This window comes from Colius striatus, unplaced genomic scaffold, assembly GCF_028858725.1.
Source record: "Colius striatus isolate bColStr4 unplaced genomic scaffold, bColStr4.1.hap1 scaffold_40, whole genome shotgun sequence".
NCBI lineage: Eukaryota > Metazoa > Chordata > Aves > Coliiformes > Coliidae > Colius > Colius striatus.
The window spans coordinates 1,632,262-1,654,526 of NW_026908523.1; the positions used below are offsets into that span (position 1 = coordinate 1,632,262).

At 56.5% G+C, this 22,265-nt stretch overlaps 1 protein-coding gene and 1 pseudogene across 1 annotated transcript; both read right to left on the reverse strand.

Annotated features, from left to right (window-relative positions):
- Positions 1–3,403: 3,403 nt before the first annotated feature.
- LOC133629356 (olfactory receptor 14J1-like) lies at positions 3,404–4,238 on the reverse strand (annotated as a pseudogene).
- Positions 4,239–11,568: 7,330 nt separating this feature from the next.
- Positions 11,569–21,015, reverse strand: LOC133629357 (antigen WC1.1-like). The gene is made up of 14 exons (XM_062020014.1): positions 20,923–21,015; positions 19,874–20,006; positions 19,415–19,555; positions 18,322–18,630; positions 17,776–18,081; positions 16,293–16,727; positions 15,736–16,050; positions 15,015–15,077; positions 14,613–14,927; positions 13,523–13,558; positions 13,150–13,287; positions 12,642–12,737; positions 11,952–12,104; positions 11,569–11,825 (listed from the first exon to the last, which is right to left on the reverse strand). Exons 1-14 carry the CDS (start codon positions 21,013–21,015, stop codon positions 11,569–11,571), a joined length of 2,790 nt encoding a protein of 929 aa, XP_061875998.1.
- Positions 21,016–22,265: the final 1,250 nt, after the last annotated feature.

Below are 22,265 nucleotides of genomic sequence, written 5' to 3' on the forward strand. Positions count from 1 at the left end.
GCCTCTGCACAGGCAGGGCCTTGGGCACCTGGTAGCAAGTTTCCAGGCTTGCCTGGTGCCAAAGCTGGGGTGCTTCAGCCCAAATGTGCAGCAATGCCTCAGCCAGGATGAGCTGGAGCCATTACTATGAGACAGAGCTCTGGCACTGGTGGGACTCGAAGTGGGAGTCTGGAGGAGAACAGACAGTAGTGGATGGGGATCAAGTCACGAATCACTGGAACTAATGCAATCCTTATCAGTCCCTGGAAGCAGAAGGGGGTCCCAGGGAGCTGAGGGAGCAGCACAATAGTAATAGAATAGCTGTGCTTGGTGTGCTTTTTCTTTGTATGAGACCTGCTCCAGAGAGGATAATGGAACTTTTTGACCAAGAACTGTAAGATGTGGAATTTGTATCACTTTTGCAAATAAAATGAGAAATCCCAGCGCACACTGACAGACATCAGGGCTCTGCCTTCTACAGCAGCACACGAATCGCTTCAGAATCATCCAAAGAGATACCATATGAATAATGCAAAACCAATCATCTTGCTTACTGGGCCCTACTCCAGATCGAAACGGGGAAATCTGGACGTTAGAGCTACTTCTTCCCTCTTGCAGCCCAGAGGCTCCAAACATTTTAGACTATGCTGCAAATAATTAACTAAAAGAATACAAAACCTGGAACAGCATTTGAAATAAGGGTTTTAGCTGAATCCCATGGAATGACTGAACACTCTACAGGACCGTGAGTCCTGGTAATGTGCTCCAATTGTTGATGGTCATCCATGAAAAGTGGCGTTTCGCTCGCATGTGAACTTAGTATGTGGAATCTTCTGAGGACACCTTGGTAAAACTGATAGAACAGCTAGTCATTAACATGGGAGAGTGACTGCTTTCTCCTGAAAGCTAAACAGGAGCGGAGAGTGTGAAAAGGCATGTAATTGCAGCCTTGGGATTGTAGACCATGATTAAAAAGGACAGGTAATAGAAAACAAAGCTGGGGAGCATGATCCAGATAGTCCATCCTGCTCCCTAGAGGCAGGATCAGTTCTACTTTAGCTATTTCGCACAGTTTCTCTATTTTTAAACGCCTTTAGTCATGGAGATTCCACAAACCCTCTAAGTCACCTTTCACTATTTCTCTTCTTACTGTTCAAAACCTTTTCCTAGCACTTGGCCCGAATTTTCCTCTCTGAAATCCAAGATTGCTGCTTTCTCACGAGAGTATTTCTTTTCTGCATCAGCATTTTACAGCTCTCAATAGCTGTCACAGTTTACTTCTATTTTCTTCAGCCCGTATGAACTCAGTCTTTTCAGTCTTTCTTGTTCCCCTGTGTCTTCTTGATTTCTAAACCATTTTTGATGGGTCTCTTCTGATCCTTTTTAGTTAGTCCACCTTTTTCTTCTAGAGTACCTAAGCCTCACCACTGCTTTGTAGACTGGAAAAGCTCTTCCACGCTGACTCTGTGTTCCATGTCAGTTTACATCATTTGTGGAATAAAAAGGACATTTTTCTCCTCACAACCAACGGTGCTCCAAATGTCCCTGCTTTTAGTAAATTTTAGGTGCTTCTCTTTCAGGTTTCAAGAGACATTCTGGGGTCTGACCTCCACAGTGCAAACAGCACTTCTCAGGCTGGTAAATGTCAATAAATACACTGAGCAGTCCATTGCTGGCACAGTTAATAAAAACAAGTTTTAACACACTCTGGATGCAACCCTTTTAAGCCTTTGGTTTGATGCTGAACCACTGCTAATTTCTCCTTGGACCAAAAACCCTTCAAAAAGAAAAGAGAATTCCTGTTCCACAACTGATGCCCACAAGGGTCTACATGAGTCTCCTGGGTCTATAGACCAGTGCTGTGAATTCCCGTTGCTTTCCCACAGGCTTGTTTGTGCGATGCAGTTTCCTCTCCAGAAATCCACACTACTCGCCATCCCCTGGGTATTCTGTACATTATTTGTTCCAGTATCTTTCTGAGCATTGTTACACTAACCATCATACAGTTCTCCTGAAAAGTAGGTTAACAAAGGATATCACACTTTCCTGGAGAGTCACATTCATCCTCCAACAGTCTTCAAACTTAAACAATGAGATTTCAATTGTTCCTTGAGCTAATTCTTCTCAGGTGCACACCTGCATGTTCAACCTACCTGAAAACACCTAATCTTATGTTCCAATGGGACTTTTTGTGTTCCAGCTTCATCCCATCACCCCTTGTCCTGTTCCCAGAAAAAAGTGCTGCCCCAACCACCTGACACACACCCTTTAGATGTTTGTAAATATTAATGAGCTCCCCCCTCAGTCTCCTCTTCTCCAGACTAAACAGCCCCAGGTCCCGCAGCCTTTCCTCAGAAGGAAGATGCTCCAGTCCCCTGATCATCTTGGTGGCCCTGCACTGACCTCTCTCCATCAGTTCCCTGTCACTCTTGAACTGATGGAGCCCCGAACTGGACACAGGACTCCAGATGAGGACTCTCCAGATATGGCAGAGGAGAGGGGGAGCAGAACCTCCCTCACTCTGCTGCTCACACTCTTCTTGATGCACTCCAGGATGCCATTGGCCTTTTTGCCCACGAGGGCAGGTTGCTGGCTCATGGTCAGTTTTTTATCAACCTGAACTCCCAGGTTTCTCTCCTGGAGTTCCTCTCCATCAGGTCAATCCCCAGCCTGGCCTGATGCAATAGGTTAATCACAGAGGCATTACTTCAGTCACTAATTTGCCAGGCCAATTAATTGGCCAGGCCTGGGTCAGCTGCAGATCCAACTTAGAACTGACTGGCATTAGCCCTGTCAGGGAAGCTTCTGGCAGCTCTTTGTTTAAAGAAGCCAGCCCTTATAACCCCCTGCTACCAAAACTTGTCCCGGGCAAAACCACTACACCTGTGCCAGTGCTCCCTCACCCTCAGAGTAAAGAAGTTTTCCTCGTGTTGCAGTGGCACTTTCTGTGTTCCAGCTTGTGCCTGTTACTCCTTGTCTGTCACTGAGCACTATGCAAAAAACACTGGCCCCAGCCTCTCCACACCTGCCCTTCACATGTTTACAAGTGTTGTAAGATCCCTGTCCCGGTTTAGGCCCATCCAGGTACAAAGACCTCGATCAGGCCCAAGCACTTGAGGGCCTTTGGAACTCCCTAAGGACAGGGAGGGCTCTCTCACCACCTGTGGTTCTGGGAAAACAGACAGGACTACTCGACTGGGGGAAGAAAACAAGCACTAATTTGATGGGAGATCCCCTTTTATTGAGGAGTTGTTCTTGGACAGGTCATACCTCACTAAGCACTGTGGCCCTGTCAGACACAGGCAGATGAAACCTCCAGAGAAGCAGTATGAACTGAAGAAACGTGTCAAAGTATGATTGCAGAAAGGAAGAAAACAGACAGGTGGGATGAGATATACGCTGAGAACCGTGTAGAGAAAAACAGTCATGTTATGGTGAGTGAAACAGGATCCTTTGGGTAACTGCACAGAGCATCCTTGAGCTCCTGGTTCCTCATGCTGTAGACGAGGGGGTTCATTGCTGGAGGCACCACCGAGTACAGCACTGCCAACACAAGATCCAGGGATGGGGAAGAGATGGGAAGGGGGCTTCATGTCAGAAAATATGGCTGTGCTGAGAAACAGGGAGAGCATGGCCAGGTGAGGGAGGCAGGTGGAAAAGGCTTTGTGCCATCCCTGCTCAGAGGGGATCCTCTGCATGGCCCTGAAGATCTGCACATAAGACACCACGATGAACACAAAACACACCAAACCTAAAGCAATGCTAAACATAAGAAGCCCAACTTCCCTGAGGTAAGTATGTGAGCAGGAGAGCTTGAGAATCTGTGGGATTTCATAGAAGAACTGTCCCACAGCATTGTCCTGGCAGAGGGGCAGTGAAAATGTATTGGCTGTGTGCAGGAGAGAATTGAGAAATCCACTGGCCCAGGCAGCTGCTGCCATGTGGGCACAAACTCTGCTGCCCAGGAGGGTCTCGTAGTGCAGGGGCTTGCAGATGGCAATGTAGAGGTTGTAGCACATGACAGTGAGGAGAAAATACTCTGCTGACGTCAAGAAGACTAAGAAAAAGAGCTGTGCAGCACATGCTGAGTAGGAGATCTCCCTGGTGTCCCAGAGGGAATTGGCCATGGCTTTGGGGACAGTGGTGGAGATGGAGCTCAGGTCGCAGAGGGAGAGGTTGAGGAGGAAGAAGTCCATGGGGGTGTGGAGGCGGTGGTCTCAGGCTATGGTGGTGATGATGAAGTCTTTGGCCAGGAGGGCAGCCAGGGAATTCACCTTTCTGACACATCTCTGACTTCGGTTTCCTCTCATTCCCTGACCATCTCATAACAATTGCTCCATGTTGCAGCTCAGGTGTCTCAGTGACTTGTTCAAGCATTAGAGATATTTTTCCATTTCTCCCCATGAATTCCCCAATAGTAGGAAACTTGAGAACACAGTCTCAGGAAAGGTCCTTCCCCTAACAGTAATCTCTGCCTTGATCTTCCCCTGGGAAAGTGACCTCAGCCATGTCCTGGGGGTGATCGAGATCTAGGACCAGCCCTGACCCACACGGCACCCCTGACAACAGAAAAAGGTCCCTTCCCTGCCAGAAGATTCTTTTAACCTCTCTCCCACTTCATTTCCTTCCTCTCTCTCCCCTTTGGGCTCCCTCCAGCTGTCCCTGGCTCTCCAGCTTTGAAACAGGCTGAAACCATCCCTGATGTTCCTTCCCTCAGCTGGGGTGGGACTCTTCTTTCAAGCAGCCACATTTCTCCCCTCAGAGGCAGAGTTGGCTCTAAGACCAGGAGGCAAAATAGACAAAATTTACATTTTGAGGCTCTGGACTTAGTTTATTCTGTCTTAGTTCCTCTCTTTCTTTCTCAGCCTCAATGCGACCTTAACAGGGTTTTGAATATCTGCAGTCAGGGCCTCCAGTTCATTGCTTTAACGAGTCCCTGGAGAAGCTTTGTCAGTAACAGCCCTCAGTGGGGCCCATTAATGCTTCAAGGTACGTGGAGTTCTGCTTCTGACTTGGACTTCTTGAGACATTTCCTTGGTCTCCTTCATCATCTGATGTTCATGGACTCAGCTCCTCAGACACCATGGGGCTCATTAAAGTACAGAAAGCCCTAATGAGCTCTTTCATTTCACTTTCTTCAAGTGTTCACAACTTGTGCAGGTAATTGGAGTCATTTCATTGTGCAGTTAAAGAGGAAGATTTCCAAGTGCACTTAATAATAAATGGACTTAGGGAGTCCATAACCATAGAGTCAGATAGTGAGTCAGTGAGACATCAGGTCACAGAGTCACAGTCACAGAATTATGAATTCAATGTCTCACAGAGTCATAAATCAGTGAGTCAGCAAGTCACAGAGTGATAGAGTCAAAGTGTCAGAGTCATAGAATCAGAGTCATTGAGCCATGAAAGCAGTAACAGATTCACAGTGTCAGTCACAGATTCCTTGACTCAGAGTCAGCGAGTCACAGAATCACAGAGACAGTGACTCAGAGTCACCCCAAGGTGGTGGAACTCTGTCATAATGGGAGCCCCTGACACTCTCTAACAATCCATTTCCATCTGCTGGTGGACTTCCTCCTCTCTGAGGTCCACCAGCCTTTGCAGACACTCTCTATTCCCATGTCTTCCTTACAAATAGCATATTGATTTCTTCCCAGCCAAGGCTTGGGCTGGCTCCTTCCTGGTAGTCACCCCTCCCCTTTGGTCTCAGGGCTCCAAGCTGTCATGGTTTGACATGACAGCCTTACCTGGTAAGGGGGAAGGGGCTGTAAAGGTGGCTCCTGTAAGAAGTTGCTCTCAACTCTCCCCAGCTCTGAGCCAGACCCACTGCTGGGGCTGAGCCGATTAGACGCCTCCATGGTCACTTTTTAAGAAGAAACTGGAAGAGGAGGTTTCTCCCTCCATCTTCCTCCATATTCTTCCTTCTTCTGCCTCATCTTCTTCTTCTGGCTGGTGGTGGTGCAAGGACTAGGAACAGTGAGATAAACATGTGGATTCCAAGGTCAGTGATGGAAGAGAGGAGGAGGTGTGCTGGAGCAGAGACTCCCCGGCATTCTATGGACAGAACTGGTGAAGCTGAGATTTATTTTCATTTCTTTAAAGACCCCGCATCAGAGGTAGAGACTTGTTTTGATAATGACCTCAGACCAGGGGCAGCGATTCACCTCATTAAAGGCCCCGAGCCAGGGACAGTGACTATGGCCAGAGTGTTGCCACCACCGGCAACACCACCAGGCCGCCTGCATGGATTACTCAGCCCCCCGGCTGAGGGGACAAGGATCACCACACACTCAGCATGGATGATACTTTATTCCAACCCCTTGTTTACACCATGTGCTTATATCTGCTACCACCAGCACCTCCTCTCACTCCACCCCGTGCCCACCTCTTCTGTACCTTCCACCTCTCACGTTACAACCCAAGATCTTCCGGACGCCCACACACTAAACATCTCCCTGTCCCTATGCTCGATGACTCCAGTGTCCTGTGGCACGGGCTGATACATAACGTGTCTGCCCAGCACATGTGCCAGCTGAGCCAATTGCGGGAAGATATAAACAGCTGCTGGTCATGTTCCACTTCACTGTTCAATCTCGCCAACAGTTGAGTGATTCCATCTAGATCTGCGTCACGGCGAGCGCTCAAAGGAACACATCAATCTGCAAGAGAGACTCAGTAGACGGTTATACTCATATATTCTATGCCCCATGCTCTCCCCCTCCCTAAGGCGGTTGAGCAAAAAGAACAGCTGGCAAACAAAGTTATTATACTTGTGCTAAAAGTAAAATCTATAGCAGGTCTGTTGCAAAGTTGTGTGGCTGATACTACTCACATTGCTAATCAAGTCTAAAATACAAACCATCCCCGGTCTCCGCACCAGACTCCGTCTTCTAGCTCTCATTTCTGCCATTCCTCTGGGTACATCACTCATCTTCGGTGGTCAATGAGGCAGTTGACTTTTCTCGGTATCACCCGCCTCAGTGCCGCTCCCGGCGCCGGCGCCGCAGTCGGTATCACTCTCTCCTGCGTTTTCTCCGTTTCTCCTCACGTACCCAGTGGTACCCAGTCTAACATGGGGTCGCGCTTCCCCACTCTCCCCTGATCGTCCTGCACCGTACTCCCGTCCGACTCCGCCCGCTCGGCATTCCCTATCTGCACGGCATTCCTTGTCTGCTCGACATTCTCCGTCTGCTCTCCCAGATTCTCTACCTCCACGCTCATCTCCTGATCTCTACGAACTCTCTCCTCTGTCCGTGCTCTCCGCTCCTTCCCCCAGAGAGCTTCCTGTACCGATAACCGAAACTGCTTTTTCTCTGCTGTTTTTACCAGAACCTTTTTAATATTTCCCCTCGCATCAAAAAGCCGACCCATTCCCTCGGCCCCCTCTACGAAAGCCTGACACAGCTCCCTGTCCACCACCGTCCACTTCTGCGCATTTAGTAATTCTATGGGTGTCCGTATCACACCCCACCCCTGCAACCATGTGATGCAAGTGGCTGTGGGCATGTACTGAATCTGTTCAACCAACTCAGACGCCATTGTCTTAAGTCCCTCAATCATTTGCTCCAACTGTGCCATGGCTGCAGACATCCTGCGTTCTGCTGATCACGTTGGGGTCACCATATGTTGCCGCCACAGCAACACCACCAGGCTGCCTGCACGGATCACTCATCCCCCCCCGCTGAGGGGACAAGGATCACCACACACTCAGCATGGATGATACTTTATTCCAACCCCTTGCTTACACCATGTGCTTATATCTGCTACCACCAGCACCTCCTCTCACTCCACCCTGTGCCCACTTCTTCTGTACCTTCCACCTCTCATGTTACAACCCAAGACACCTACCACATCCAGATGTGCTGTGATGTCATACAGCTTGCTGCAAAGCCCAGATGTGCTGTTGTGTTCCACAGCCCTGTTGCAGTGCGCACAAGAGCTGTGATGTCACACAGCACTGTAGCAGTTCCTATCTGTGCTGTGATGTGACACAGGAATTCTGCAATGCCCACATGTGCTGTGATGTCACACAGCCCCATGGAAGTGCCCAGGTGGGCTGTCATGTCACAGAGCCTCGTTACAAAACCCAGATGTGATGTGATGACAAACATCCCTGTTGTACTTCCCAGATGTGCTGTGATGTCACACACTATTACAGTGCCCAAATGTTCTGTGATATCACAGAGCAATGCTGCAGTGCCTAGATATTCTGTTGTGTCACAGACTCCTACTGCAGTTCCCACATGTGCTGTGATGTCTCACAGCCCACATGCATTGCCCACATGTGCTGTAATGTCACACAGCACAGTTTCAGTGTCCAGTTGTGATGTGATGTTCTAGAGCACTCTTGCAGTGCCCAGATGAGCTGTTCTGTCACAAAGCACTTTTATAGTGCCCAGATGTGCTTTGCTGTCACAGAGACCTGCTACAATGCCCAAATGTGCCGGGATGTTACACAGTCCTGTTTCAGTTCCCAGATATGTTGTGATGTCACACAGTCCAACTGCAAAGCTACATATGCTGTGATGTCACATAGTCCTTTTGCATGTTTGAGATGTGATGTCACAGAGAACTGTGGAAGTGCTCAGAAGTGCTGTGATGTCACAGAGCATTAAGTGGCCAGAAGAGATGTGTTCTCACAGGAACTGTTGCAGTTGCCATATGAGCTGTGATGTCACAGAGAACTGTTGCAATGCCCAGATGTGCTGTGATGTCATCCAGCCCTGTTGCAATGCTCAAATGTGGTGTTTTGTCACACAACGCTGTTGCAGGTACCAGATGTGATGCCACACAGCTGCATTGCATGGCCTAGTTGTGCTGTAATATCACTGAGCATTAAGTGTCCAGTTGTGATGTGATGTCAAGAGTTGTGTCATTGCAGTTGCCGTATGAACTGTGATGTCATAGAGCACTGTAGCAGTGCCCAGATGTGCTCTGATGTCACAGACCACTTTAGGAGTGCCCAGAAATGCTGTGATGTGACACAACCCCATTGTAGTTCCCAGATGTACTAGATGTCATAGAGCACTGTTACAGTGCTCTGTGACATCACAGCACATCTAGGTGCTGAAACAGTTCTCTGTGACATCACAGCTCATATGGCCACTGAAACCGTGCTCTGTGACATCACAGAACATTTGGGAACTGCAACAGTTCTCTGTGACATCAGAACCCATCTGGGAACTGCATCTGGTTTGTGTGACATTGGAGCACACCTGGGCACTGTAACAGTTCTCTGTGACATCATAGCACATCTGGGAACTGCAATGATAGAACTCTTGACATCACATCACATCTGGCTTTTGTAACAGGGCTCTGTGACAGCACAGCCCACTGAGCGCTTCAACGGTGCTGTGTGATATCACAGCACATGTGGGCATTGCAGCCCCATTGCAGATCACAGCAGAGGTGCTGTGATGCCACAGAGCATCGTTTCAGTGCCCAGATGTTATGTGACGTTACAGAGCACTGCTACAGTGTCCAGTCATCCTGTGATGTCACAGGGCACTATTGCAGTGTCCAGATGTGCTGAGATGTCACACAGCCCTGCTGCAAAGCCCGGATGTGCTGTTGTGTCACAGAGCATTGTTGCAGTGTCCAGGTGTGATGTGATGTCACAGAATTGTTGCAGTTGCCATATGAGCTGTGAAGTCACAGAGCACTGTTGCAGTGCCCAGAAGAGCTGATCTGTCCCAGAGTTCAGCTGCAAAGCGCAAATGTGCTGGGAGGTCACGCAGGCCTGTTACAGTGCCCAGATGTGCTGTGATGTCATAGAGCTCTGATGCAGTGTCTAGACGTGCTATTTATCAGAACAGAGATTGAGAGCCCAGATTTGCAGTAATTTCACAGAGCACTGGAGCAGTGCCCTGATTTGCTGTGATTTGACACAGCCCCCCTGCAATGTCCACATGTACTGCTACGTCACACAGCCCCGTTGCATAGCCAGGATGACCTTTGATGTCACAGAGTCCCCTTGCAACACTCAGATGTACTGTGATGTCACAGAGAAATGCTGCAGTGCTCAAATGTGTTTTGAATTCACACAGCCCTTTTGCAGTGCCCAGATGTGCTGTGAGGTCAGACAGGTATGTTGCAGATCCCAGAGGTGCTGTGGTACCAAAGAGCCCCGTTTAAAATGGCCCAGATGTTATGTGATGTTACAGAGCACTGCTACAGCGTCGAGACATCCTATGATGTCACAGAGCACTATTGCAGGGTCCAGATGTGCTGTGATGTCATACAGCTTGCTGCAAAGCCCAGATGTGCTGTTGTGTTCCACAGCCCCGTTGCAGTGCGCACATGAGCTGTGATGTCACACAGCACTGTAGCAGTTCCCATCTGTGCTGTGATGTGTCACAGGACTTCTGCAATGCCCACATGTGCTGTGATGTCACACAGCCCCATGGAAGTGCCCAGGTGGGCTGTGATGTCACAGAGCCTCGTTACAAAACCCAGATGTGATGTGATGACAAACATCCCTGTTGCTGCGCCCAGATGTGCTGTGATGTCTAACAGCCTGGATACAGTTTCCAGATGTGCTGTGATGTCACAGAGCACAGTTTCAGTGGCCATATGAGCTGTAACGTCACAGAAGACTGTTGCAGTAACTAGAAGTGCTGTGATGTCACAGAACAATGCAACATCACAACACATCTGGGAACTGCAACAGGGATGTTTGTCATCACATCACATCTGGGTTTTGCAATGGGGCTCTGTGACATCAAAGCCCACCTGGGCGCTTTAACGGGGCTGTGTGACACAACAGCACATGTGGGCATTGCAGAAGTCCTGTGACACATCACAGCACATCTGAGAACTGCTACTGTGCTCTTTGCCATCACAGCTCATGTGCACACTGCAATGGGGCTGTGGAACACAACAGCACTGCATCAGGGCTGTGTGACATCCCAGCACATGTGGGCACTGCAACTGTTTCCTGTGACATCACAGTACATCAGAGCACTGTAAAAAAGAAATGTGTGACATCCGAGCACATTTGGGCATTGCCATGGGACTCTGTGACACCACAGCACTTCTGAGCACTGCCACAGTTCTCTGGGACCTCACAGCATATCAGGGAACTGTTGTGTGACATCACAACACACATCAGACTCAATGGTCTTAAAGGTCTTTTCCAGCTGCAATGATTCCATAGGTCTATGAGCTGTTGCACAGCCGTGGAGCTGAGGTGCTGAGGGACAGGGGTTGGTGATGGGCTCGGCAGGGTGAGGCTGGTGATTGGACTTGATGATCTTAAAGACTTTTCCAACCCAAAGGATTCTTTGATTCAATGATTCTATGTCAGGATGGAAATGTCTCTGTCAGCAGGAATCTTCCCCAGGGACCAGAGGCCCTTGCAGACCCTGAGCCCGCTGTCCCCAAGACGTGCCCCTTCCCCACTGTCACGTCTTTGTGCTCTGATCCCCCCCAGTCAGCCTCGGGGACAGCCCTTGACCCTTGGGCAGCCTGGCACCAGCTCTGGCCCAAACCCCCAAGGGATTTTAATCAGAACAAAGAGGAGGCACAGCCTGAACACAGGACACTGAAGGCAGAGGAAATGGCTGGCAAGGGCCGAGGGCTCCCCGGAGCTCAGGGCTCTCCCAGCCGCACAGCTCCCTCCTCCCTCCCAGCTGCTCCCAGCCCCGCGGCAGTGACGGGCTCTCCTGGCCTGGGGATGGGCCACCCTTGTGCCCTGAGCTGCGGTGTCACGGCCTCGCTGTCCTCAGGGGGATGTGCCAGGGACACCTCTTGGGCATCGTCGTAGCTCCAGCTCTCTGGGCACAGGCACTGGGCATCTCCCTCAGCTCCAGGGGCCCCGGCACTGCTCTGGGAGCACAGCTTTGTCTCTGCAAAGCAGCAAGGCAGGCTGTAGCACATTTGGACATCTCCTTCCTTCCTTCTCCTCACCACTTCAGAGATGCTGAGCCCCCCTCCACCCGCCCTGTCCCTCATCCTCATCCCCATCCCCTCACCTCCAGCTGCGTCCCTGGGCCCTGCTCCCTCCTCTGCTGCCCTGGGCACTTCCCAGCCTCTGTGCCCAAGCACAAGGTCCTCCCCAGGGTCAGAAACCTCCCTGGCATCATCATAGCCATCTGCTGGGCCACCTCTGGGCAGGACAGGGACATCTGGAAGCAGAAAGGAGCTGAGGTTGGTGAGAAGATGCATCGTGCAGAGAAGAGGATGGGAGATAGCGAAGGGACACGGGGCTCAGACACTGGTGGCTGCAGCGGCACAGGAGATCCCCATCTGCTCCCCAGCTCTGATGGTGGCACTCAGGGACACCACTGTCCATCCCGAGTCTGCAGCGATGAGACATCAACCCCTTCCTGCCCCCCATTACCTCGTGCTGACCCCAGACCATCTTCCTCCTCGCTGTCCATGTGATGGGGCTGCAGTTTGGTAAGGGACCCCTCCGAATAGGAGCCTGGAGAGGGGACCCACAAAGCCAGGGCTGAGTGGGGAGGAGGGCCCAGGACTGACCCTGTGCCCTGGGACAAACCCAGCTGGGGTGGGCAGAGCTGATGGGGAGGAAGCTTCTGTCCTGGGCCAGGACGTCTCTGCTCTCCCCACATTGCTGCAGGGACTTGGGCCTGGGGGCTGCAGGGAGTCAGCTGCAGGTGGGGACCAGGGGACAGAGCGCCCAGGGATGGACCCAGACCCACCTGATGGGCTGAATGTCTCCTGCTCCTCCCACACTGGGCTGTAACCGATCTCCTGGTACACCGCCTCAGGGAAGGGCTCCAAGGCTGTCTGGGAGCCTGTGGATAGAGGCCGCTCTGGCTCAGGGACAGGCAGCTCCCACCTTCCCTCCTCTCTGCAGCTGCCCCTCTCTGCCCCACGGATCCACTGCCCCTGCTCTGCCACGGGGAGCTGAGGGCTGGGCAGAGGAGCAGCCTGGGGCCTGACACCACGGGGATGGACCCTGCTGCCCTGCATTCCTCCTGTGCCCATCTGCCCCAGCCCAGCTCTGGCCACATCTGGCCCCATCCCCAGCTCCCCCGTCTCGGGACTCTCTTCCCCTGGCTGCTGCTGGCCCATCATCAGGCAGTCAGTGGCACAGCAGCAGCACACGCCTGTGCCCCCAGCTCTGCCTGTGCTGACACACACACCCCACAGCGCCCTGGCCCTGCCAAGAGGCACCTTCCCGTGGCAGCGTGGGGCAGGACCCACCTCTGCGCTCAGCCCTGGCGCTGAGCACTCTCCAGGCCAGGAGGGCCAGCAGCAGGCAGACAAGGGCTCCCAGGATCATGCACATGATGACGGGCAACGAGACGCTTCTGCTGCTGGTCGGGCGGCCCCGAGTGGGATCTGCACAGGCAGCGACACACAGAGGGAAGCACCAGGCCAAGGAGCAGTGGGGGGCTGGAGCACCCAGCCCTGACCCCCATCATACCGTGGGCAACTCACAGCCCTCCCCACCCCCGGCACCCATAACCCGCTGCCTCCTCTTGGGAGTTCCACCCCCAGTGAGGATCCCCTTCCCTCTGGCTGGGTCACAGCCTGGCCTCGAGGTGACTCGTTGCTGATGGGAAGGACACGTCACCTGCTCGAGGGGTCGATGCTGCTGTCCTGGGCGCAGCTGCAGAGGAGGAGAAGGAGAGATGAGCTGAGAGGGGGGTACGTGGGTACCAGGAGCCTCCACCCTTACCTGGCCTGTGTGTGCAGACACCCCTGGCACAGCCCCCCTGAACCATCCCTTCCACAGGGCTGCTCAGGGGGCTGCGACAGAGCCCAGGGCCCTGCTCTGGGCCTTGGCCAGGGCAGCACCAGCAGCCTGCGAGTTCAGAGACTCCTAGGATAGTGGGGGTTGGAACGGATTTCCAGAGCTCATCCAGCTGACATCCTGCTACAGCAGGTTCCCCTCGCTCACGGGGCAGAGGAACGTGTCCAGGTGGGCTTGGAGAAGGAGCCTCCACACCCTCCTTGGGCAGCCTGGGCCAGGGTTCCCTCACATTAATAGTGTAAGAGTTTCTCTTTGTGTTTCAGTGGAGCTTTTTGTTTTGCAGCTTTTGTCCATTACCCCTTGTCCTGTGACTGGACATTGCAGAAAAAATGTCACCCCATCCCCCTGACACCCACCCTTTAGGTACTTGTCAGTGTTAATGAGATCTCCCCGAAGCCTCCTGCAGGCTAAACAGCCCCAGGCCCCACAGCCTTTCCTCATAAGGAAGATATTCCAGTCCCCAGATCATCTTGCTGGCCCTGCACTCGCCTCTCTCCAGCAGTTCCCTGTCCCTCTGCAGCTGGGGTGCCCAGAACTGGACACAGGACTCCAGATGACGCCCCACCAGATATGGCAGAGCAGAGGGGGAGTAGAACCTCTCTCGACCTGCTGCCCACCCTCTTCCTGATGCCCTCAGGATACCATTGGCCTTCTTGCCCACGAGGGCACGTTGCTGGCTCATGTTCAGTTTATCAACCAGGACTCCAAGGTCCAGAAGTGCCCCTGGGGCTGCAGAGCCTGGCCGGGCAGCAGCTGGAGGACATCCAGCCCCACAGAAGCTGCTGCCCACATGGGACCAGGCTGCCAGGCTCTGCAGGAACAGCCTCGCTCTCCAGAGCTCTGAGGGCAGGATGGGACCTGCCCCAGCTCCATGCAGTGCCCCGGGCAGAGCTGCAGCCCCTGCACTCACCCGCGCAGCGCACGGCCGCGTCCTCCTTGTGCCGGCAGAGCCCGCGGTCCCCGGGCCAGGCCCAGCAGTGCTGCAGAGCCGCCTCTGTGCCCCGACACTCCACCTTCTCCAGCCAGATGGGGCCCGTGCCCTCCCCAAAGGCAGCCTCGGGCAGGGCGGCCACGGCGGGCCCACAGCCCAGCTGCCTGCAGGCCACCTCGGCATCCCGCACGTCCCACGTGTCGTCACACACCGTCCCCCAGGAGCCGCGGTGCCACAGCTCCACCCGGCCCGAGCAGCCGTCCTCTCCTCCCACGGCGCGGATCCTCTCCCTGTCTGCAGGAGGCACAGAGCTGCTGGGGCAGCGGGACGGTGGGCACAGCCCTGCCAGGCCAGAGGGGCAGCAGAGGAGCAGCTCCCTACCTGTGCAGCTCGTGGCGTTGGGGCACGCGGAGCCCGGGGTTGGGGTCATTTTGGGCCGTGTCCCTGCAGAAGGAGATCAGAGAATCATGGAGTCATTGAATCATTTGGGTAGGAAAAGCCCCTGAAGGTGCTGGAGTCCCAGCCCTCCCCTTACCCTGCCCATCCCACCACTGACCCATGGCCCTCAGCACCTCAGCTTTGGGATCCCTCCAGAGATGAGGACACCTCACCTCCCTGGGCAGCCTGGCACAGGGGCTGACAAGCCTCTCAGGGAAAAAGTTCTGCCTCAGCTCCAATCTCAACCTCCCCTGGGGCAAGTTGAGTCCCTTTCCTCTTGTCCTGTCACTCATGACTGGAGAGAAGAGATCGACCCCCAGTTCCCTGCAGCCTCCTGTGAGTGTCAGTGAGTGCTGCTGACTCCCCTCAGCCTCTTCTTCTCCAGGCTCAACTCCCCCATTCACTCAGCCCCTCCCCAGCCACCTTTTGCTCCAGCCTCTTCCCCAGCTCCTCTTCCCGGCTCTGGCCACGCTGCAGCCCCTCAGTGTCCCTCTGGCAGTGAGTGAGGGGCCCAGCACTGAGCACAGCCGTCGAGCTGCAGCCTCACCAGAGCCCAGCACAGGGGACAATCCCTGCCCTGCTCCTGCTGCCACCCCAGTGCTGATCCCAGCCAGCAGGGAGGAATTGCTGGGTGGATGCTGGTGCCCGTGCAGCTCAGAATTACCGTGGCAGGTGATGTGGGTCACATCTCGCAGCTCGTCGCACGACCGCGGGTTCCAGGGATCGGAGGGACACAGCCAGAAGGAGCCGTGTCTCTCCTCACACTCCACACGGTCCAGCCAGGCGGCGCCAGACACTCTGCCCCGTGGCCCTTGTATCTCCAGGGTCCCTTCCTTCCCGCAGCCCAGCTCCTCGCACGCCAGTGACACCGTTTTGGGGGTCATGGAGTTGGAGCAAACGCTGCCCCACGTCCCGTTGTAGAAAACCTGCAGGCGCCCGGAGCAGCCGTCGCTGCTCTCCAGCCTCAGGGCCGTGAACTCTGGCAGGGGAGAGAGACGAGTCCCTGAGGGCCGCACACCGCTGCCCTTGCCGCCCACCCCCAGGCACAGCTGAGCTCCCCAGGGACCCCGGCGGCCCCGGGGCTGCCCGTGCCTGGCTGTGTGCAGGAGGTGCCGGCGCAGGAGCTCAGCGGCAGCCCGGGCCAGCGCTGGCCGTGCCCGGCTCTCCTGCTGGCCCGGCCTCCCTGAGCACCAGCCTCCCGCCACAGCTCCCGCCACACACCTGAGCAGACGGCTCCGGCGTCCTCTTTGTGCCCGCAGTCGTGCCGCCCCCAGGGCCCGGCCGGGCAGTCCCAGAGAGCGGCTTCGGCCCCGGAGCAGTTGACGCCATCCAGCCAGATGTGCCCGGAGCCCTCCCCAAAGGCGGCAGAGCCCGGCGCCCGCACGGCCCCTCCGCAGCCCAGCTGCCGGCACACGACGGCGGCATCGGGCAGGTCCCGGCCGTCGTCGCAGACGCTGCCCCAGCTGCCCTGGGAGTAGATCTCCACTCTCCCGGCGCAGCGCCCGGGCCCGTTCGCCAGCCGCACGCGCCGGCTCCCTGCGGCGGGGACGGAGCCCAGATGGCGGCGGGGGCCGGCTGCCCACCCACCCTGTGCCCTGGGGGGCCCGTGGGGACACTCACCCTCGCAAACCACCCCCACATCCTCCACGACCCCCGCTGCCGGCCAGGAGACGTTGCAGAGGCTCAGCTGGGCCTCGTGCCCCTGGCACCGCACCCCTCGCAGCCCCACGGGGCCCGGCCCTCGCTCGGCCTTGGGCGGCTTGTAGGCCGTCTCTGCCTCTCCGCACCGCAGCTGCCGACACGCCACACGGGCCTCCGCCACGGCCCACTGCTCAGACAGGACTCTGCCCCACGTCCCGCGCTGGAAGATCTCCACTCGCCCGGCGCACCGGCTCCCTCCCCCCACCAGCCGCAGGGACCCGGAGCCAGCGGGGCCTGGGGAGTCGTGGAATCACCGATCATGGACTCACACAACCCTTTGGGCTGACGGGAAAAGCCCCTGAAGCTGCTGCAGCCCCAGCCCTGCCCTCACCCTGCCCAGCCCAGCACTGACCCACGGCCCTCAGCACCTCAGCCCCACGGCTTTGGGATCCCTTCAGGGCTGGGCTCAGGTTTCCCTAGAGCAGGTTGAGATCGGAGCTGAGGTGCTGGGTCAGTGGTGGGTTTGGCAGGGTGAGGGCAGGGCTGGGACTGCAGCAGCTTCAAGGCCTTTTCCAACCTAAGCCGTTGGTTCTCTGCTGGAGATGGGCCCTGGAAGCCAGTGTCCCTGGCAGGGAGCAGAGCTGAGGAGTCTGCCCCAGCAGAAAGCACAGGTTTGAGGCTGGTGCTCACCAGAAGCCCCAGCCTGGCTCTGTGCCTCACCCCCTGCTCTGCTGCTGCTGCTGGGGGCAGCCAGGCAGCCCCGTGGGACTGAGATCATGCCTGGGGCTATTTCTGTGTTGCTGGGACAGGGCTGTCTGCAGCCAGAGGGGTGGAATGAGCCCCACAGCCCTGTCTGGCAAGCAGCACCCCGGGGGGACGTCAAAAGAGCCTGAGCCTGGAGGTGGCCTTTGGGGCTGCCCTGGGGGGCAGGGACAACGTCTCTCTGCAGCCCTCAGGGCTTCTGCAGGGGGAAGTGCAGCCTGGGCCTGCCCCAGGTCCCCTGCCTTGGGCTGCTGTCATGCCAGGAGACAAAGGAGCCAATCCAGGGTTTGCCAGCCCTCACCTGAGCAGACGACAGCAGCAGCATCCTCATGGGAGCACGGGGAGGCCCCCAGCACGGTCACTGGGCACTGTCCCAGGTGGGCTTCAGTCCCACTGCAGCAGAACGAGTCTCTCCAGACGGGGCCTGTTCCTCTCCCAAAACTCCCTCCTCTGGGAAGGGACACGGCAAAGCCACAGCCCAGGCGGCCACAGAGGACGTGGGCGTCAGAGAGGTGCCAGCGGGAGGCACAGAGGCTGCCCCAGGTCCCCTGCACGTGCAGCTCCACCCTCCCCTCGCACGCCGTGCTGCCGTTCACCAGCCTGAACCCTGCAAGCACAGAGACAGAGAACAATGGAAGGGATTGGACTTGTGCTCTGGCTCCTTCAGGAGCTGGGGAGAGGTCAAATGGAGGAGAGCTGCCATCCTCCTCCTCCACCTCTTCCCGCATCATTGTGGGGCTGCAGACCCCACATCAGCCCCTCTGTCCTCAGGCCCAGCACGGTCCCTGCCCCGCTGCCCTGTCCCCAGCACATCCCTGGTGTTTTACACCCCAGTGAGAGTCCTTACGTGTGCAGCTGAGCCAAGTAGCAGCTCTGGGGGTGCAGAGCTGGTCTCTGGGGGTCTCCCTGGGGCACAGCTGGAGGAAGGATTCATTCCCTGCACACTGCAGCTCTCTGTCCCACATGGCACTGGCGCTGGCTCCATCACGAGCTGCCCCTCGGATGTTCAGGGCTGCCCCACACTGCAGCTCCCTGCAGACCACAGCAGCAGCTCTGGCACCAAAGGCTGAGGCACAGACACTTTTCCACTTCTCCCCATCATGGATCTCCACGTGTCCTGAGCAGTCGTTGTCCCCTCCAACCAGCCGGACAAACCCTGGAGCAGACAAACCCCCTGTGAGTTCCCAGAGCCTGCTGGCAGTTACCTGCCCTTATCCCACCTCATCTCCAAGGAGGCCACAAAGTGTCCCACAAGCCCCCAGCAGCTCCCATGGCACAGACACACCAGGAGCAGCCCTGGGCTGCAGCAGCTCCCAGGGCAAGGACGGGCACTGAGGACATTGCAAGTGCTGGCACAGATCCTGTGGCACAGGGCAGCTGGGGCTGGGGTAAGAAGGAAAGGTGCAGCAACAGGTCACCCCAACTGCATGGGTTGTGTCCCTGTTGCCTGCAGCTCAGGGGTCACGGGAGCTGGTCCGTGGCAATGCCAGACTGGTCCTGGCTGAGTGGGAGGAGGAAGATGGGAACTGAGAGACAATGGGGCAGGGAGGAGGCAGGCCAGGCACCAACTGAGAGTGGGCTGAGCAACCTCAGGGTCCAGGTTTGTGGTGAGAACCCAGGCTGGGTTCCTATTGTCCTTTCTCAGGACTGGAGACACCAGCAACACCAGCTACAGCTTGGCAATGTGACCAGCCAGCCTGGACCCTGCTCTCACACACACTCATTGATCCTGGAGGGCACAGCCAGGTCCCTTTCTGGCCTCTTACCTGAACAGCTCACTCCAGCATCCTCATCGTGATCACAGTCGTGCTCACCCCATCCTCTGTGTGTACAGTTGGACAGGGCAGGCTCAGAGCCACGACACCGAACATCATCCAACCAAATGGGGCCAGATCCTGGCCCAAAATGTGCATTCCGAAAAGCTCGAACAGCAGACCCACATCCCAGCTGTTTGCAAACCACTGCAGCATCTTTCAAGTCCCATTCATCATCACACACAGTTCCCCACTGTCCCTCGTGTTCCACCTCCACTCTCCCAGCACAGCGGCTGCCGCCATTCACCAGCCTCAACTCTGCAGCCCCTGAAACGCCAACACGGGGCTGGTCAGGAGAGCACTGAGCTCCAGACGACAGCTCTGAGGTCCCCCCTGCCCAGGCCATAGGTAAAGGCACCTGAGGGACAGCCCTCCCCATCCTGGGCTGTCCCTGGGGCAGTCTGGGGGTCCCTTTTCTCCCCAGCTCTGCAAAGGGCTGAGGCTGCCCAGCAGCAGACCTGCTGTACCATTCACAGCCCCACAGCCTGCAGCACATCCCCACTAATTCAACCCCCCCTTTCCCATGTCCCCTCTCTCCTCCCCAGCACAGCAACCCCCGTATGGCCCCGTGCCCCAGCCCCACACCTCCCTCTCCCACCCACACAGGCACAGCATCGACTCCCTTGAGCACCTTCTGCCCCTCGTCCCAGCGGCACCCGTGAAGAAACCGGATTGCCAGAGGTATCCTGATGAGCACGCTGGTGCCCACTGGCCCTGGCTGTGGGACAAGGGAGCCAGCACTTACCCCTGCACAGCTGCAGCCCGAGGAGCAGCCACAGCACCTGAGGCCACAGGAGTCCCTGCGTGCCCATCCTGAGCCTCCTGCCCCGCGGGCACAGGCCTGCTGCTCCCCACTCCCCGGCACGGCTCCCGCACCCTCGTGGGGCTGCTGCTGATGGGAGGGTGAGATCTCTGAGAGATGCCAACGCAGCTGCAGGAGCCAATCCAAGCAGCAGCACCTTTTGAGATGAGATCAGGAGCTCTCTCCCCTCTGACACAGCTCAGCCCGCCAATGAGCTTCTCCAGTGCCCTTCATGCCCATATATGAGGGACACCATGGTCCCAATGCAGGTGCCACGGCTGCTGCCATGGGGCAGAGTTATGGGCCGAGGCAGGCGCAGAGGGGAAATGGGTCTCCAGGCCCTCAATTGGGAGCACTGGGAGCACTGGCCATCCCCAGGGCTACACTCATCAGAGAACCCACAAGGGCAGTGTCCTCCAGCCCCGAGCTGTGGGGCTGCACTGGCTCTGTGTCGGGGTGGAAAGGGAACAGCCCCTGCCCTGCTGCAGCCCCTGTGGGACAGCCCTGGGCTGGGGGCAGAGCTGCAGCCCCGGCCTGCAGGAACATCCCTCCTGGAGAGCCTCAGGACAGGGCCCCGGCAGGAGCCGCGCTGGGACACGTCCCCAGCCCGGCAGCAGGAGAGGCCCCAGCGTGTCCCCAACCGTCCCCGTGTCCCCCAGGGGCCGTTGTTCCCTGCAGGCAGATGCATCGGGAGCTGCAGCTGCAGCTGCACAAACCGCAGCCCCCGCGGCCTCGCAGCACTCGCTGCGCTTCCCCCACAGCGCCCGGCCAGGAAGCCTGAGGTTTCCTCCTGGCACCCAGCCCAGGCACAGCCCCGCGGGGCCCGACACACCCCCAGCCCCACTGCTCCTGCCGGGGCTGCTCCTTCGGCCTCGCAGAGACGCCAATCGCAGCTCCTGGCCCCTGGGACGGCCTCGCTGCACATGGATGCTCCACACTCAGCCCCACGGCCATGGGGGGCACTGCAGGGATGTCACCTCACACCCACATACAGGGACCCCTGACATGTTCTCACTTTCTCACTCCCTTCTGCTGCAGCATCTTCTTCCCCTTCTCCAGTCTGTCCATCACAGAGGCCTTACCTCCATCACTCACTGGCCAGGCCTTGGGCAGCAGCGGGTCCAGCCCAGAGCTGACTGGCCTGGCCCTGCCAGATACAGGGGAAGCTGTCTGTTTAAAGCAGCCACACCTGGAGCCCCCCACTGCCAAACCTGCCCACACAAACCGACTGCATCCCGTTCCAACAGAGAGATGCTGTGAGCGAGCCAGCTCTGAGGGAGCCTCGCACTCGCTGCTCGATGGGCTGCAGCTGGGACAGAGCAGGTTCAGGCCTGAGCTGCAGGGAGAGGAACCCAAACATTTCCAGAGCAGCACTGTAAGCACAGACACCACCAGCAGCAGCAGGAATGACACATATCCTGATAAAGACAGTTTCACAAAGAAAAGCAAAGGCTGTGTGTGGCAGCAAAGGGGAACAACAACATTTCCTTCTTTCCTTCCCTTTGACTCCTGCTGCCCAGCCCCTTTGTGGGAAGAAGGGCCTCAGGATGCCCTGCAGCTGCTTTGGAAGAGAAATGACTCAATGACTCCTTCTTCCTCTGGGCTTGTGTTGCTGAGCAGGGCAACCCAGGGCATGGAATCCCTCTGGGGTCAGCTTGGGGCAGCTCTTCTGGCTTTGTCCCCTGCCAAGCTCTGGCCCAGCCCCAGCTGATTCCCCAGAGGCTGTGCTGCCATTCAGCGGATCTCGACCAGCTGGAGAGTTGGGCAGAGAGGAACCTCATAAGGTTCAACAAGGACAAGTGCAGAGTCCTGCAGCTGGGGAGGAACAACCCCCTGCACCAGGACAGGCTCAGGGTGACCTGATGGAGAGCAGCTCTGCAGAGAGAGACCTGGGAGTGCTGGTTGATAAACTGAATGTGAGCCAGCAACGTGCCCTCATGGGCAAGAAGCCAATGGCAGCCTGGGGGCATCTAGAGTATGAGCAGCAGATCAAAGGAGGTTCTCCTCCCCCTCTCATCTGTAGGTGTCCAGCTCTGGGCTCCAGAGCTCCAGAGGGACAGGGAACTGCTGGAGAGAGGCCAGTGCAGGGCCACCAAGATGATCAGGGGACTGGAGCATCTTCCTTACCAGGAAAGGCTGCGGGACCTGGGGCTGTTTAGTCTGGAGGAGACTGAG

Excerpts from the sequence above, each read along its gene's own strand:
- LOC133629357 (XM_062020014.1), bottom strand. The coding sequence starts at position 21,015 with ATGTGCAGCGAGGCCGTCCCAGGGGCCAGGAGCTGCGATTGGCGTCTC. Across the intron at positions 13,559-14,612 it reads CGCGGCCGTGCGCTGCGCGG|CTGCGCCCAGGACAGCAGCA; the intron begins GTGAGTGCAGGG and ends CCTCCTCTGCAG. Across the intron at positions 12,105-12,641 it reads GGAGACATTCAGCCCATCAG|ATGTCCCTGTCCTGCCCAGA; the intron begins GTGGGTCTGGGT and ends TTCTGCTTCCAG.